Source organism: Gymnoscopelus microlampas (genome assembly GCF_963454915.1).
Source record: "Gymnoscopelus microlampas genome assembly, chromosome: 3".
In the NCBI taxonomy this organism is placed as follows: Eukaryota; Metazoa; Chordata; class Actinopteri; order Myctophiformes; family Myctophidae; genus Gymnoscopelus; species Gymnoscopelus microlampas.
In genome coordinates, this window is record NC_139940.1 from 26688153 (window position 1) to 26706180 (window position 18028).

Here is an 18028-nt window from a genome sequence, read left to right on the forward strand (position 1 = left end):
ATTGTCATTAATATGGGAGGCAACAGGCAGAACAGGTCCCATCGTGTCAACGTCTGATGCAGGGGAGTCCTGTCGCATTAAACGGGTACTGCATGGTCACTTGGTCAGATCCTGTCCCAACTAGTCACCTGTTTGACGCAAGGGGTGTGTGATGCACTGCTAGGCAGTCATGATTTGGACGCTATAGAGGAATGTGATTTGCAATTGTTATACTGTACATTTATATCTATCTGTTGCTGTGTAAGGAGCATCTCTCAAACAAGCAATTGGCCTGCATCATCTAGCCATCATCTAGGCTAGCCAGCCTAGCCTTTTCAGTAGAACTCTAATGTACCAAGGCTGCTGTAAGGTAATAGAGCATATAGAATTAGCACTAATGTCAAATGATTTCATTACACACTGTTGGGAGCCTGCTGGGTGTAGAAAGATAACATCTTAGCCCTCATAGCTTAATGTCCACGGTGCAGCTATCAAACCAAATAGCTTTCGACTGAAATGGGTAACCAGGGGGACATGCAGCATTGATTCTCAAAATGCTAAAAACCCATTTCATGGGAAAAACCATTACCTGGAAGTTCATTATGAAAAATATAGTGGATCCATTCTAGACCATACAGATGCTGTCTTTCATCATTTGAATGTTTTAAGTGACATGCAGTCTTGTTGCTTTTGTAGTCAGATCATCACCACTCGCAGATATTTACAGCCTGGAATCCATTATGCATTAGACTAGAGATATTGCATGATTGTGTAAAATAATTATTCATTATATAAATATGTGAATGTGAATTTACATATCACCAGAGTCAGTCAACTTGCAATTAACAAAGAAATCTCAACTAATCCAGTACGGCAGTAAACAGTATAAGACCGGAATAAAGACTGCTTCACACTGTTGACAAGAGAGAGAAACAGAATAATAACAAACAGGAGGAAGTGGGATGCTGAAGCTGATGAGGCAATTACTAACTCCCTCCAACACGCACGCACGCACGCACACACGCGCGCACGCACGCACGCACACACGCGCGCCTTCCTCTTCCCAGTTCCCACTCATCTTTCTAGTGTGATGCTTTGTGGTATCAATATTAGGCCAAATTAGCACTGCTAAATTTAAAACAACAGTTCCTCCTCACTGCAATTAACACACCGGAGGCAGAGCAAAGGAAGGGTGGGGGTTATGAAACAACAGAGGAAGACAGGCAAGCTTCAACAAGTTGACATGGGGAGGGGGTGTAGACAAGCGCATGTCTCCTCCTCCGATACATACACATGAAGTTTCACTGGGAGGGCGTAACGCATGCAGAGGAACACGCTATTCCTCTCCGTTCGGCACCCTGCTGAACAGGTGCCCTGAACAACCTTAGGAGTTGCTAGTGCAGCGACAGAGATTACCCTCCACACCTAGCTTCCCACCCCCGAACACAGTGTTCATTGGAGCGCCCTGCCAGAACCACAACCTTGAATACCTGCTGCCCTTCTTTCTCTCTGCCAGGCTGGGTGGTCTACCCAGGGCTGTGTAAGTCATGTGTTGCAGCCATCAGGACCCTAGGAAGCTGTGGGGTGAATTAGCATTTCTACAAAATACGGTTCGAAATTAAAGTCAGTAAGCCTTATCTCCTGTTTCCTTAGCGTGAGGCAGCTTGATGTACAAGTACACCTCCTGGACTGACGCTAGTATGTCACAGGGATTTACCACAATTCGACCCTTGATGCTAAGTGCCAAGCAGGGAGGCACTGGGTCCCATTATTAGAGTCTTTGGTGTGACCCGGCCGGTAAAAAAAAAAATCGGTAAAATCATGAAGGCAAATAATCTTCAAGTATACACCCCAAGTGTATTCAAACTGTTTTATTGTTATTATTCTTATTCTTATTTTTATTTTTTTTGTGTGTGAGGCTGACCCGCTCACCCACAGCCCGCAGCCCGCATAATTGCCTCTGAAATCCTGACTCGACCCACCCGCGCTGCGGGTTGACCCGTGGGTTACGGGTCGGCCCGCTCATCACTACCGACCTCCCAGTCTCAGGGCTGACACTCTAACCACAAGGCCACTGAGCTGGCACCCCCTACGGGCAGAAGCGAAAGCGAATTTGGAGGCGCACTCTATAGTGGCCCCTCAACATGCGATTCCAATTTGGGGTTAATTGGATGTTGAGGTCATGATTTGTGTGAAAGAAATAGGTCCCTTACACAAATTTTGGAAGCAAATTACAGGCAAATAGCATGGAATGTCTTCGAAAAAAAACTTGAGATCCAGTGTCCACAAAAAAAGGCATGCTGATCGGTCCAGCGGTTTGCGAGATCAGCTCCGGACCCACCCACACACACTCACATGCACATGGACGCCCCCCGGTCTTTGCGGCCTGTCGGAGATAATGATAGCCGGATCAGCAAGCCACCACCTCCAGTGTCAAGGCAAGGCTACAAATGGTGGCTCAGCATTCTCAACCTCCAGCCTCACACACTCGCCCCAGGGGGTGTTCTAAGCCATTGGTTCTCAAAGTGAGGTCCGGGGACCCCCAGGGGTCCTTGGGGGGTACCAGGGGGTCCGCAGCAAAATGTGTTAATATCGTCACAAATCATTTGTCACATAGCGTCACAAATCATTTTTACCCCTTTGTCCATATTTTGCACTTTGACCATTGAAAAATAGCAGATATACAAGCTCATAGCAATCTTTCTTTCTTTTTCCTTTATTTATTCAGGGAAATATGCTGCTATTTTCTTTTTTTAATCTTGAAAATGTGTGCAAATCTTTAAAATATTGTTTTTAAAAGGCGAACATTTTGAACACAAATCTTTGCTTCTGGGGGTCCCTGGCACGACATATTTTAAGGTGGAAGCAATAGTGTTCTTGGGGTTCCCTGTACCCCATGAATGAGCCACTATTTCAACTGCAGTCATGGCGACCACGTACTTAAATTTTTCTTTTATTTAAAAAGAGGTTTGTTTCAAAAAAATCTATAATCCAATTCTTTCCTGATTGATATAGTATATTGTATTCTTGATGCAGGTTGGTCAATAAGGTGCCCACTGAATTGATTACAGTGGAAATAAAAACGGTGAGAGAGACAAATAGACAGACAGACAGATCAAGAGGCAGACAGAGGAAGGGAGAATGAGGGGAAAGTGAAAAAGAAAAGAAAAGAAAAGAACCAATTGGTTACATTTGTAACCATTTAAATACTGTATACTTAGTTGACCGAGGGCGTCCAGGGGTCTGTAGTGATACTGTAGGTGCACTCACCACAAAATCTCAGCCGAAAATGGTCAATCTACAAGCTCACAATGCCTCATGTTGTGACACGTTCTGAGCTTGTAGATCTGCTATTTTATTTAGTCAAATGTTCTCCCGAGGAATAGGAGGAACGCTAGGGTTCATGTGGTTAAATTAACACCGATTTTCTATGTAGTCGGGCCAGTGACAGAAAGTACTGTATGTGAAGAAAATAAAATAAAAAAGATAGAAGGAATTAACTGATGACTTGTTTTTCTGTTCTATTGCCAAGCATCAGCTCTGAGGAAGACAGCCCTGTTTAGATATGGAAAGAGACATGCAGATTTACTACAACTCCCTGAATACCCCCCCCCCCCTCTCTCTCTCTCTCTCTCTGCCCATCTATCTCCGTCTCACATCCTCAAATCTCCTCATCTCCCCCCTCTCTCACCCCTTTCTCTGAGCCTTCTTCTTTATAGTTGTCTCTCTTTGCCTCTTTGTCATTCTGCCCCCCCCCCACCCATCTCTTTCTGTCTCTCTCTCTCCATCAACTGTCAGGAGGCTGAATACAGTAATTAAGTGTCTATCTTTCAATGTTGCTGTCCGAGGTGATGGGAGACCATTGTGGGCTTCATAACAGAGCTGAGTCGTTTCACCTCCCTTCCCTGCTCCTCAAGTCTCTTTGTCCCTCTTGTTGAAGAGCTGACACAGATAGGGGGGTGGGTGGGAACTTTCCATTCAAAATCATCTGTCTGCTGTTTTTGGTCTGTCATGGACGGATAAGAACCCAAGTGAGCGGTGCTGGGAGCGAGTGTAGAAAACAGGTTATCAAAAATGACAAGTGAAGTGATGTGGTTTTCAGGGTAAAATTATCCGCAATACAGGCAGCGACCATGTAAGTGGGTGAGCACAGTTAATTATACCCTGCGTACATCATGGTACAAACACACGCTTGCACACACACACACACACACACACACACACACACACACACACACACACACACACACACACACACACACACACACGCACGCCCCCGCTACTTTTGAAAAATGCAACCACCATGACAAAATAGCTTGAAGGAAAACACTCATTCTCTGCCTTCCAAATCAGCCATTTCCGAAACGTGAGCAAATTAGCCCAGACCCCAGCCTGGGACTGCAAGGTGGGATGGAGGGAGGCTATTAAAGATAAAAAGAAAGAAAGCACTCTGAGGAAGGCGTGTGCGTGCGCGCGCGCGTGTGTGTGTGTGTGTGTGTGTGTGTGTGTGTGTGTGTGTGTGTGTGTGTGTGTGTGTGTGTGTGTGTGTGTGTGTGTGTGTGTGTGTGTGTGTGTGTGTGTGTGTGTGTGTGTGTGTGTGTGTGTGTGCGCGCGCGTGCGCGTGCGTGCGTGGGTGGGTGGGTGTGTGGGTTTGTTTGTATGTATGCATGGGTGTCTAAGTCAGTTCAAGCACATCAGGTGAAACACAGTTTAGGCAAGGTTGTGTACGCGGCAAAAATGTTTGGAAGCGCTCGGGTAAACATGCTGATGATAGGAGAATGCTAGCGAAGGATGGAGGGAGGAAACAGAATGAAACGGGAAGGAGACAGAGAGAGGTTTCCTAGCAGGTCTCCTCAAGGCAGTCTTTACTGATGAATAGGCACCATACGTGCAACCACAAGAAATCTCCACCATTACACCTCGTGAAATAGAGGAAGGTAGGAGAAGGGAGTTGATGTAACAAACCAGTCTGGCTTGCTACTGTACATCAAGGATCTGATAGATAGCAGAGTATAAGAAGAACACCATAAGTACCTGTGTATGTGTGGACTAGGCCTCAGTGCCGACGTCCAAAGGTATCCCCCGCCTCCTCTATTCATAGAAAGACAGCCTTCATAGCTGGGGTCAAAGATGAACAGGTCCATTCCACACACAAACAGTTTGACTACCGTGTAGATTGAAGTGACATCAAACTGCCAGTCATCGATATGACCTGACCTCCACTCAGGGTGAGCTCACAAGCTCCCAACGCATCACACTGCGATGCTTCGGGAGCTTGTAGATCAGCTATTTTCAGCACGGGACACCGGCACACAACTAAGAATAAATCACCTTTAGCGTTAGTTGTTGCTGGCACTCGTTAGCAACCACACAACCAACCACAGCTGTCCATGACCCCCCCCCCCCACCTCTGGCCATAAACAAATTCAGCATTACTCACTGTAGAGAGATATAGCACAAACCACCATGGAACAAAACCCACAGGGTAGAATAGAGCCTACAGATGGACCTGGGGTGGAGGTGGGAACAGAGAAATGCATTGGCAACAATGCAATGAACAGCAATGGAAAACATAAATAGACCTCCAAATTAGTCAGCTGCTAGAGACATGTTACAGCTACACAACTCACTCCTGAACTCAATCGAGGGCTACGTACCATTATTGGTATAGAATCAGCTTTGTCTGAGTTCATTCGCTAATAGTGTTGTTGAAATGAATGGAGAGGGGGAAATGTGTGTGCATGTGTTGTCCTTGTGCATTTGCGCTTTGCCTTCCTGTGTTTGCATGCATTTATAAGTGGTGGCCGGCCACACGCGCTCAGTGCCAGCCAGTAAGTGGCGCTGCGGTCTTGTGTTGTAATCAGTTGCTAATCAGTTGCAAGTGTTTGTGCTACAGAAAGACAGATAGACACGTACATACACACAAAGCTACTTAATGACTGTGAATGTCAGATTTAATCGATAACCCAGTACCTACCACAATCTTGGCATCTCGGACAGTGTTTTCGGGCACAGTGACCAAGTACTCGGACTGCTCCCACTGTGGCGGCTGGTTGTGCACATTGGTGATAATGACAGTTAGCTCCACTGAGCTGCTGCGATTCCCCCCGTCACTGGCCACGATCTGCTGGATGATCTTGGATGTCTGGGAACACACAGAAATAGAGGTCAGGTGAGATGTTGGTTAGCCTAGGATAGGATAGGATAGGTTAGGATAGGATAGGATAGACCTTTACTAATCCCTTGATGGAAATTCATCTTGGAGTTACAATAGTCATCATAGGGAAAAACACAAAACAGCGAATAAATCGGTAATAGAAAGATAAAAAAGGCTAAAAAAAAATCTGTCAGTCTATCGTGGTGGGAGGATGAATCCAGTGTAGCGATAGTTCAGGTAGGTAGAAAAGAGGCAGATTCCAAAATGTGAAATTGGTCAGGTTAAAGTGCACATAGACAGTACCTACTAGCGGTGATATAGGTATCAGCTGACCTTTAAAAGGCACTGCGAGGCACAAGTTAGATTTGAACTCTCAACCCCTGGTTAATGAGACAGGTGCTCTAACCCCTGAGCTATGGAACCCTATCTGAACCAATGACACATTGCCACGATTTGTAAAGGACAGGACACACCCTTAGCTACCATTAGCACACCCAATAGCCTGTGAGGAGCAGCAACTTTCAGGATAAAATAAGGACATCACCAATGGGAGCCCAACACCACCCCTGGTGACCCACACCTGATCAACTGGCTGAACTATCAGCTTCCCTATAGCCTTGTTACTAGAGTGCTGAACCTTTGTTTTGTTTTGATTTGTTTTACCTGTGTTTAATGCTAGATAACAGGTCATGGGGTCACCAAAATCGAAATAGTTCTTTCTCTGGGGAGCATGAAGATGGGCAACAAATTCCATGGCAATCTGCCAGTTAGATTATAATATATCTTGTGTGGAAATGTGACATTTTGGCCTGAGGATGGAGATAGAGGAAAGGTGATGAGGTCACTCAGAAGGTTAGGGTTCATCATCCTCTGGGAAGCATGAATGCCAGCAAGTTTCATGGCAATCCACCCCTTAGATTTTGAGATAATATTGTGTGCAAGTGGAAATTGTGGCAGAAGTTGTAGGCCTATTCCCACCAGCCGTGGCTATTATTCGATCCAGAATTCATTGACATCCCATATTCCTAATATAATAGTCCATCCATAGAGTTATATTATACCTCTATGATTCCATCCCATATGTATTAAGATTGAGCTGTATTGTCTCAATATCGAAGGGGTTGTGTCACCAGAAAGTGTAGCTGATGATGCAGCAAATGCTGGGTTGCACTCTTTCGTACTGTACTCTGTGGTAGTTGTTATCCAGTCATTGTTATTTTTTATGAACAAGGAATCACTTTATGTATGTTTGTAAAGTTATTTAAATAAAATCATTATATATTCTGTGTCCATAAGAATGTAATTATTTCAACCAAACCTCAGAGAATGTCACACCAAATGTTCAGTGACAGTGAAACTTTTGCAGAGAAGTGCTAGAGCTCAGATGACAGCCTTCAAAATATGTCAGCAGGCCCCAGCGAGAATTGAACTCGCGACCCCTGGTTTACAAGACCAGTGCTCTAACCCCTGAGCTATGGAGCCCTGTGTAAATGCTAGCAGCTCATTACAATTTTAAAACTACAGTACACAACCTATGCTTAACCAACACAAAGACACACCTTGTTATGTCATCAGCTACCTTGGGCACACCCAATAGACCAATAGTATGTGATAAGCAGGATAAAATAAGATAAGGCCTTTAGACATATTTTTTTAAAGATATACCTTATTATTCATTTGTAATAACAACAAAACATGTAAGCCAGCATGGATAATCACTACTGTGAACCATATCTGAATGTTTTTAAGAGGAAATACACTGACTATGCTCTACTGTATGGCAATCCTTCGATTATGTACTTTTCATTGTAGAGAAAGTCCTCCTCGGAGCACAGGTCGGAGATCTGTGCCCCAAATAGCACTTTTTCTTTTTCCAGGTCTGGTAGGTTATTGTGGCCTCCTGGTGGCACTATAGTAGGCCAAAGTGAAAAGGGTGCCATTTCTTCCTAGGCCTTTCATTGAGGCATTTTGTTCCAAAAATGTGTTTTGCAAAAATCCTTCCTGTGCTATAACAGGCCAATGTGAAAAGGGAGGGATTTCTTCCTCGGCCTAGTGGGAATGTGCGTGCAAAATTTCATAGAAATCGCACGCTGCGTTCATGATTTGAAGCATTTTGTTCAAAACGGACCAATCCTGCAAACTTTGGAAGCCAATGTTAGCCAATCAGGATGGAATATGGAAAATCTGACAGATCCGTCTTGATCACATGACTATAGAGATACTATGAACCAATTTGCATGATTTTCGCCCAAAATCTGAAAAATAAATGTTTTACAAAAGTCGGCCTCCTGGTGGCGCTATGAAGGCAGATGTGAAAAATGCAGGGCATAGGTGTTTCCTTGGCCTCTAGGGAGTGTGTGTGCAAAGATTCACACAGATCGGTGCAGTAATAGGTAAAAACACGAATCGGCCTGTTATAGTGCCACCATGAGGCTGATTTGAATAAATTCTAGTGGCATTTCTTCCTCGGCCTAGTGGGAATGTGCGTGCAAAATTTCACGGAAATTGCATGCTGCGTTCATGATTTGAGGTATTTTGTTAAAAACGGACCAATCCTGCAAACTTTGGAAGCCAATCTTAGCCAATCAGGATGGAATATGAAAAATCGGACAGATCGGTCTTTATCACATGACTATAGAGATACTGTGAACATATTTGTTTGATGTATGGATAAAATCTGTAGGAGTAATATCAACAAATGTGTTTAGCAAAAATCGGCCTCCTGGTGGTGCTATAACAGGCCGAACTGAAAACTTTGGGGCAGAGGTTCTGCTCTGGCACTCAGGGAGTGTGCCTGCACAGTTTCGCTGCAATCGGGCCAACGGTGCCGGAGATTAGCTGTTCACAGACAGACGGACACACAGACGGACGGACGGACGGACAGGGAGCAAAACAGTCTCTGCCACGCCTTCAGGCCTTGCGGAGACAATAGCTAATGATAACTGAACTCACAACATCTGACCAGTAATATACTAAACAGTAAAAACAAAGATTATTTATTTACACTGTCATCATAGTGCAAACAGATATGACAAAGTCTATAAAATCCCTGACAAATAATATGCGATACTGTACTGTATGCTTGCAAAATTGATATTATTTGCACTAGAGGAAAGGCCAAGGAGTCACCAAGATCAGTTTAGGTTCATCCTCTGGGGAACATGAATGCACGCAGCAAAATCATGTCAATCTGCCCACTTGATTTTGAGATATCTTGTGTGCAAGTGGAAATGTTGGCCTACAGTGCAGTTAAAGGCCATAGATAGGGTCACCAAAATCAGTAAGATCAGTTCATCCTTCATAGCGCATGAAGGTGCATAACAAATTCTATTGGCAAATCCAAATTCCAGCCAGTAGTTTTTAATACATCTTGTTTGGAATGAACACTGAACAACCGACATTGCCATCCTTAAAAATGGAGACAGAGATAGTAAGAATCAGAATCCCTAAACAGTCTGTGTCCAATCCTACCGTAGCAAGGGTTGCTACCTGAAGAAGGTCCTTCAAGCATCAATCACACTATTTTCACAAAATGGGAAAACTGTGTGCAAGAGTATAATTATAATATAAGGCTATATATCGCATTTTAGGATGAATTTATGAGGTTAGTCATTCTTTGCGATCTGTATACTTTTGCATTGTTGTGTCTAGGGGTGTCACTAATTTCACGAAACGATATGATACACGATATTGGGCTCAAGATATCGATATGATACGATATAATCATCAATATGTCGTGGGACGATATATCATGACACCCCTAGTTGTGTGCCTTGTTCTCATTTGCATATTATGAATATATCCCTCCATTGCTTAATGCAATAAGGTTGCCTCGATCATGGGGGATATTGTGGAGGTATTACTCCAAAAAAGAATCCCTTACCCTGCTGGCAGCATGCTCCAAACGATTGGTCACACATTCAATGCTCTTGTGATTTATATTGTTTTATTTCAGCGATCTGCCAACAATGTAGCGTGAACCGTTATGAAGAAAGCTTGTCTGAGGAGGTTAGGAGATACAAAGCTCTATGATCCCTCACTGAGGGACTACAAACACAACCAGATGGCAATTCATTAATGGAAAGAGATAGTACACACTTTGTGCACTGTGCCTATCACCAGAAACTGCACATTCTCCATGACAGATAATATCAAAGCATGTCGGAGGTTGGTGTAAACATACAGCGAGAAATCTGCGGTGGGCTTTTGTGAAACGTCAATTGTACCATGTTGAATTATTGGCTAAATAGGGTGATGGGGGAGAAAAGATTAAAAAAAGAAACCGAGAGTGAGAAGTACAGACTCAGAGACACGGCGAGTTGTCATGGCTGTTAAATTATTGTCTAAAAGAGGGGAGGGGAGAGGACGGGGAAGAGGTGCGTTGTTAAACAGATTATTGGTGTCTGAAAAAGAGAGAGGGGAAAAGAAGAAAGGAGATGACATTCACATAAGAAGTAGAATAGTCAGCATTATTCATAAAAGTCATTAAACGGGCAGACTTCTGAAGTGCCACTGTGAAAGGAGAGATGGACTCACTCCCCTTTCTTTTTTTTCTTCCCTGAGTTTGACTTTGACTTGGAAGGTTGCAGAACTCCACAGGGTGTGGGGAACCACCCCCCCCCCCCCCCAACACATACACACACACACACACACACACACACACACACACACACACACACACACACACACACACACACACACACACACACACACACACACACACACACACACACACACACACACACACACACACACACACACACACACACACACACACACACACACACACTCAGAGATGACTGTATAAGACCATAATGACAGTGACACTGTTCAGCAGAGTCAGCAGGAAAAGTTAGAATGAGAGAGAGAGAGAGAGAGGGCAAGAGAAAGATGAGAGACAGAGAAAGAGAGTGAGAGGGAAAGGGAGAAGGACAGAGAGGGGGGGGGGGGGAGGAGAGAGATAAGAAGGGCAGTGAAAGATGAGAATGAGGGAAAAGGGCAACATAAGACGTTACAAATGCAGTGAAAGTACAGAGTGAAAGGGAGATTAACGTCTAAAATCAGCGTACTGTAAGAGAAAGAGAGACATCATAAGAGACAGAGGAAAGAAAGACGGTAATGTAGACACTGAGTAAGCCAGAGAGAGAGGTGAGCAAGAGAAAGGTTAAAAGTAGTGGAAAGTAAAACAAAGTAAAGCGAGAGAGGGTAAGATTTACATTTTAGAGGATATGGAGAGACAATGACAAAGAGAAGGAAAGGTTGCATTATGAGGGATGGAAGGAGACACACACACACACACACACACACACACACACACACACACACACACACACACACACACACACACACACACTCTAATACTTCCTCCTCCCCACTCCCCATATCATCACTGCAGATGAGAGCTGATGAAGGTGGAGGTAGAGGAACATGGGTCGACGTGCGTGCGTGCGTGCGCGCACGTGTGTGTGTGTGTGTGTGTGTGTGTGTGTGTGTGTGTGTGTGTGTGTGTGTGTGTGTGTGTGTGTTGGGGGAACTATTAAATATTGTAGTCCAATCATTATTATCGTGATATTGTTTCTTTAAAGGAGTAGTTCACCCCAAACATGACTTATGTTCTATCAATTACATACCCCATGACCTGAAGCCTTGAAATCATGGATAGATTTTTTTTTTTTTTTTAGTGCATTCCAAACCCAATAATTTGATGACCGAGTCATCAGTCAGTAGGGGTCTCAGTAAGAGACTCTTTGAGTCTCTTACTGAATAAAAAATGATTGGCTTAGGAATGCGACAAAATCTCCATGAATTCAAGGCTTCATGGGGTGTGTAATAGATTTTTTTGCGGTGAACTACTCCTTTAACCACTTAAACCCTGTATACTTCATTGACGCGTTATTATGAATCCCACGCCGCGTCCTGGATTTAGACCCGCCTTACGTGTCTGATTGGCTCCCCGGCAGGCATAGTTTTACTGAGGTTAGGGTTAGGGTTAGGGTTAGGTTTAGGCATAGTCTTACTGAGGTTAGGGTTAGGGTTAGGGTTAGGTTTAGGCATAGTTTTACTGAGGTTAGGGTTAGGGTTAAGGTTAGGTATAGGCATTAGGGGTGTGCCGATACACTAATTTCACGAAACGATACGATACGATATTTGGCTCACAACTTCGATACGATTTCGATACGATACGATACGCACTTTTTTTATTATGAAAATAAATGGGGGAGAAAAAAAGGAAATGCAAACAAATAATTCTGTTTTTGCATTATTCAGACATGCAAACTTGTAGCTTTTCAGCCGTTTTGAATCCAAATAGGGCAATAGTGTGACACCTGACCCGAAAAAAAAAAACATGTTGTCACCCTTTTCACCTCGGGGCTGTTTGCATGCCTGATTATTTTGATTGATGTAAAAAAAAAAAAAATTTTTTTTTTTTTTTTTCAAAACGATATTTTTTTTTTCCAAAACGATACATATCGTCGCGAAAACGTATCGCGATATATCGCGGGACGATATATCGGCACACCCCTAATAGGCATAGTAGCAAAAACGAGAACTGTCAATCACAGCGACTACTGACCAATCACAGCGCCCGCTCAGCGGGTTTGGGAATCATAATAACGCTTCATTGACCAGGGTCCCCCAAGGGTCTATACTTGGTCCCCTCCTTTTGTCCCTGTACACTAAATCGCTTCGCTTGCAAAAAATATCCCATATACAAGCTCACAACTGACACATCGTGAGCTTGTAGATCTGCTATTTTTTTCCTGAATGTTCATCTGTTAGGACATGCCCAGAATAGGGATACTTTGGGTTCACATGTTTATGGTTTACTGAGACTTTTACCCCTGGAGAGGACCCTTATGTTAGTACTCATCAGCCCACTCACCTCACTCTCATTCCCACTACACAACCCTTAAAGCCCCACCCCCATGGCAATCCCATACTCTATATTTCACTATTGTGGTCACACATACCTGAAGACCCTCTCTGACAATCTCTGTCTGTCTGTCATACAGTATAGTAGAGGTATACAGTAAGATGAAAATTTGCTATAGGGGACGAGCTGAACAATCGGGTGGTAGGTTTTCCACAAAGCCCAGAGCCTATAAATAAAATGTCATTGCACAGTGTCCCCCCCCCCCCCCCCCCCACACACACACACACACACTACAACAAAAAAGGTGCTGCAGCCAGGTCACTCTGTATAGCATGTCTGTTAGTTGTGAACCTTCTGCATTGATGCGACACTTCATGCATACTGCTTATGTATGAACAGTATAGATTCTATACATACTGCTTATGTATGAACAGTATAGATTCTATAAATACTGCTTATGTATGAACAGTATAGATTCTATAAATACTGCTTATGTATGAACAGTATAGATTCTATACTGCTTATGTATGAACAGTATAGATTCTATACATACTGCTTATGTATGAACAGTATAGATTCTATACATACTGCTTATGTATGAACAGTATAGATTCTATACATACTGCTTATGTATGAACAGTATAGATTCTGTTCAAGACTCACAAGTCAGTCTAAACGCTTTGCTCAGTTCATTGTTCATTGTTAAAACGGGACGGAAACAATTAGAACTTTTAAAACAACCTGCATTGCGGAATCAATGCAGAGCCTTTAAGGCAGACCTAATATTGGGGCAGTGACATAGGTAGGTGACATAGCGTAGGTTCGTTTCTTGTTGCTGTTCTAGCAAATACCTTGCATTTAAGCCCTCAGAGACTATTGGTACTGTAGGTGAAGATCTATACATCATTTGCGTATATCATAATAAATACATTTGTATAGCAATTTTTAAAGCCATCATTTACAAAGGTAGACCTTTATTGATCCTGTGGGGGAAATTGTAATAGTGCATGAGTCTATTATATGTAACTTATTATTACTGTAACTTTCCTAGCATGGAGTATGGAGATTTAATAGTTTTGTTATTTGTTTCAATTTGGATCCTCAGCACATTATTTGCACGCCTGTCTGCCCTGGAAGGGGGGTTCGCTCGTTAGTGATCCTTCCCCAGGTTCTTTCCTTTTCTTCTTTACTTTCCTGTCTTGGGAGTTTTTCCTTTTCCTTGTTGGTTAAAGGACAAGGGTTGTCATTTGTTTCCTTTATTAAATTGGGCCTGTACAGCCCTTTGAGACTGTGACAGTGATTAAGGGCTATACAAATAAATACATTTGAGGTGAGTGTCTGCGTATGTACAGCACTGTGCTTCTCAATGAAATCCATATACTGTAGCTCCACACATAAATGTAAAATTCATAGCCCCATATAAATATACATACAGTACACAACAAGAGTAATGCTGGTTTCTACAACCTGTCATGTTTGATATGGAACCGCTGAGGGAAACTGGGAAGGAAAGGCATATGTTTGTGTGTATGTGCGTGTATGTATGTGTGTATGTGCGTGCGTGCGTGCGTGCGTGCGTGCGTGCGTGCGTGTGTGTGTGCGCGTGTGTGTGTGCGCGTGCGTGTGTGCATGTGCGTGCATGCACAAGCTAGCCTCGCTAGATGATATCATGGGTGAGAGGGGAATAGTTGCTTGCAAGCTTGCAAAGACAAACAGACGTGTAGGTTCTCTTTCCATCCCTCTACTTTCTCTCTCTCTCTCTACTCTCTCTTCCTTCCTTCCTTCCAATACACACAAACACTAAAAGCAAGCAGAATATGAGACCTCAAATGATGAAACTGTGGTGCAGTGTGTTAACATGGATGTACGTTCATTACCAATCTTTTAGGGTATACCGCTTTAAAATTAAAACAGGTCTTCATCATACAACCTAATTTCCTGACAGTTACTATAGCATGGGGCGACAGTGGCTCAGGGGTAGAGTGACCGTAACGGTTCCCAGTTCGATCCCGGGCTCCCCCAGAGTTGGTGTCGAAATGTCCTTGAGCAAGACGCTGAACCCCTAATTGCTCCCGATGAGCAGGTTGGTGCCTTGCATGGTTTCCTCCGCCATCGGTGTATGACTGTGTGTGTGAATGGGTGAATGTAATGCACAATCTATGTAAAGCGCTTTGGATAAAAGCTCTATATACTGTAAATGCACCATTTACAATTTCTGTCTCTTACCTGTGAGATGGGGTGGTTGACATACACCCAGCCAGTACTGGGATTGATGTGCAGGTACGCTGGCTTTTGATTGGACAGAGAGTAGGCGATGGCCGCATTGCTCCCCTGGTCGTCATCGTGCGCTGCGGCTCGTAGGAAGCTAGTCCCCACGGGTGTGTCCTCACGCAGGAAGTCTAGGAGTCGATGGGTTAAATGTAGCGTTTAGCACTGGGTTGATGCAGTCTGGCAGTATGTACACCCTGACAACATGTATACAGTGGTGGGAAAAGTACTCACATTTTCTACTCAAGTAAAAGTATCAATACTGCAATGTAGTAAAAGTCCGGAATTCAAAATTTACTTGAGTAAAAGTACAAAAGTATTAGTATGAAAATGTACTTAAAGTACCAAAAGTAGAAAGTACTCATTATGCACAATGTCCCATTTCACAGGTCTTAAAATGTGTAAAAATCTTTAGATCTACAAAAAGATCTATCTACAAGCTCACAATGCGTCGCATCGCGACGCATTGTGAGCTTGTAGATCGGCTACATTTCGACCATATTCAAATGGTCGAAATGTATATAGGGCTGAAGTGGTTAATGTATGTTTTGTAATAAAAATCTACAAAGTAACTAGTAACTAAACTTTTCAAATAATTGTAGTGGAGTAAAAGTACAATATTTGCCTTCGAGATGTAGTGGAAGTAGGAGTAGAAGTAAAAGTATTGGTACTCAAGTAAAGTACAAATACCTCAAAATTGTACTCAAGTACAGTGTACTTAGTTACTTCCCACCACTGCATGTATAGATCTTTTGCTTCATGCACCGTGGTCAACAAAGTGTAAACTGTGTAGGGTTTAAGTGGTTAATTGTGTATTAACTTATGATAGTACACAAAAGTAATGTGTCAGCTCTGTGTTAGTACAACCTGTTGCCAAACGGCTCAAAGATTTGATATATCATTAAATACATTGCATTATGCAATACTTTGCAATAGGTTAAACAGATATACTTGATCCAACAGAGTCACTGACTAATAAAGTATTGCCTGTGAGCTGAGCGATGAGTGTTAGAGGGTGTATGTTGCTATTAGCTCATTAAAGAATTAAAATTATTTAGATTCCACAAATATATACTGTATGAAGGTCGTGGCAATGAAACCATACATGAAAAAGACGAGACTTAAATTATTCTTTATTGTTACGGTTGGCCCTACTAAGCTCCAAGCCCTCATCTCATCACCATACTGTACAGGTATTTACATAATGTCATGGGTGGTTACAAAACTGTCTAATTGGCATTGTGTAATGTTAGTGTCAGCGTAAGTGTTTGCTGGCAAAAAGACAATGCCAATCTCGATGTTTTCCTTTTGGCATTTCTGGGGCACGCGCTGCAACATCAGTTATTCAAACATGCAAGAATGACCGAAAATGTTGCTGACTGTAATGTATGTCAATACAGAATTAACCCATTCAATCCGGGGATGCATCTCCGTCATGTTAGATTTCATTTGGCTATTCAAAAATATCAGATATACAAGCTCATAGCGCGGCACTCTGTGCAGATCTGCTATTTTAGAAGAAAAAAAAAAGAAAAAATCATGCACATTTATTAATGCATATATATTTTAAAGCGAACATTTGTAGCTCAAATCTTTGCTTCTGGAGGTCCCTGGAACAAAATATTTTACAAATGTTCGCTTAAAAAATAGATATTTAAAGATTTGCACAAATATTCAAGATTGTTTAAAAAATTGCAGATATACAAGCTCATAGTGCGGCACTCGTACCACACTATGAGCTTGTATATCTGCTATTTTTGATCTCTGAAGACATCTAAAATGACAGTGATGCGTTCCCGGATTGAATGGATTAAACAACACACAACAACAACAACAACCTCCACCGGGGGAAAAAAACAAGGCAGATTCTGATGCCGTTCTTCTGTTCTCATGGATCTTCCTGTAAATGAATGCGTGTCCTAGAAACATTTCAATCTGCCTGTTTAATAGTTAATAAGGGACTGAGTGTATTTCCATAATCTGATGAAAATAACTTTTGACATGATGCTTATCAAAACACATATTTGCACACATGAAAAACAAACACGGGCCCATGAGAGTCAGTGGGAATGGCGGCAAATATTTCATCAGTCTTAACAGCTTTTCAGGATTAGGAGACAGATGTTGAAAAATCTATGAAAAATAATGATTTTTTTGGGGGGGTGGGTTCTTTCAAATGACGCTTCTCTAAAGATCGATTTTTACCACAACAAATATAAGCCACATATAACAGGCTCAGCTGAAAGTTTCTGTTGATGATTTTGCACTTGGGATATTTAGTTGAGGTGAAGAACCCAAGATTTGACCAAGCATTCAAATTATTAGACCAGAAACATGAAAGCAAAGGCAGACTAATACAGGAACTAAGATTTATTTGTGTCATCTATTGTATCAACGTCAGTATAAATGCATGGAGTCTGGGAACATGGGTCTGGGTGTTCTCATGTTAGCTACTGTACACCTCACTGACTTCATTCAAGTGCAGCTATGAAGGGATTGCAATGTGTGCGTGTGTGTGTGAGGTGCGCGCGTGTGAGTCTGACCGATCAACTGAGTATAAAAAGCTGTCTGTCTGTCTGTCTGTCTGTCTGTCTGTCTGTCTGTCTGTCTGTCTGTCTGTCTGTCTGTCTGTCTGTCTGTCTGTCTGTGTGTGTGTGTGTGTGTGTGTGTGTGTGTGTGTGTGTGTGTGTGTGTGTGTGTGTGTGTGTGTGTGTGTGTGTGTGTGTGTGTGTGTCTTTTATGCCCATATA

General features: G+C 42.8%; 1 protein-coding gene across 1 annotated transcript in view; it reads right to left on the bottom strand.

Annotated features, from left to right (window-relative positions):
• LOC311041797 (neural-cadherin) overlaps positions 1-18028 on the bottom strand; it is a gene marked incomplete at its 5' end in the record, with an annotated part of 161866 nt that overhangs the window by 53060 nt on the left and 90778 nt on the right. Inside the window, 2 exons of the mRNA XM_084052282.1 lie at positions 5957-6124; positions 15237-15409. Of these exons, the coding sequence (XP_083908408.1) occupies positions 5957-6124; positions 15237-15409 (341 nt within the window). The remainder of the gene's footprint in view (positions 1-5956; positions 6125-15236; positions 15410-18028) is intronic.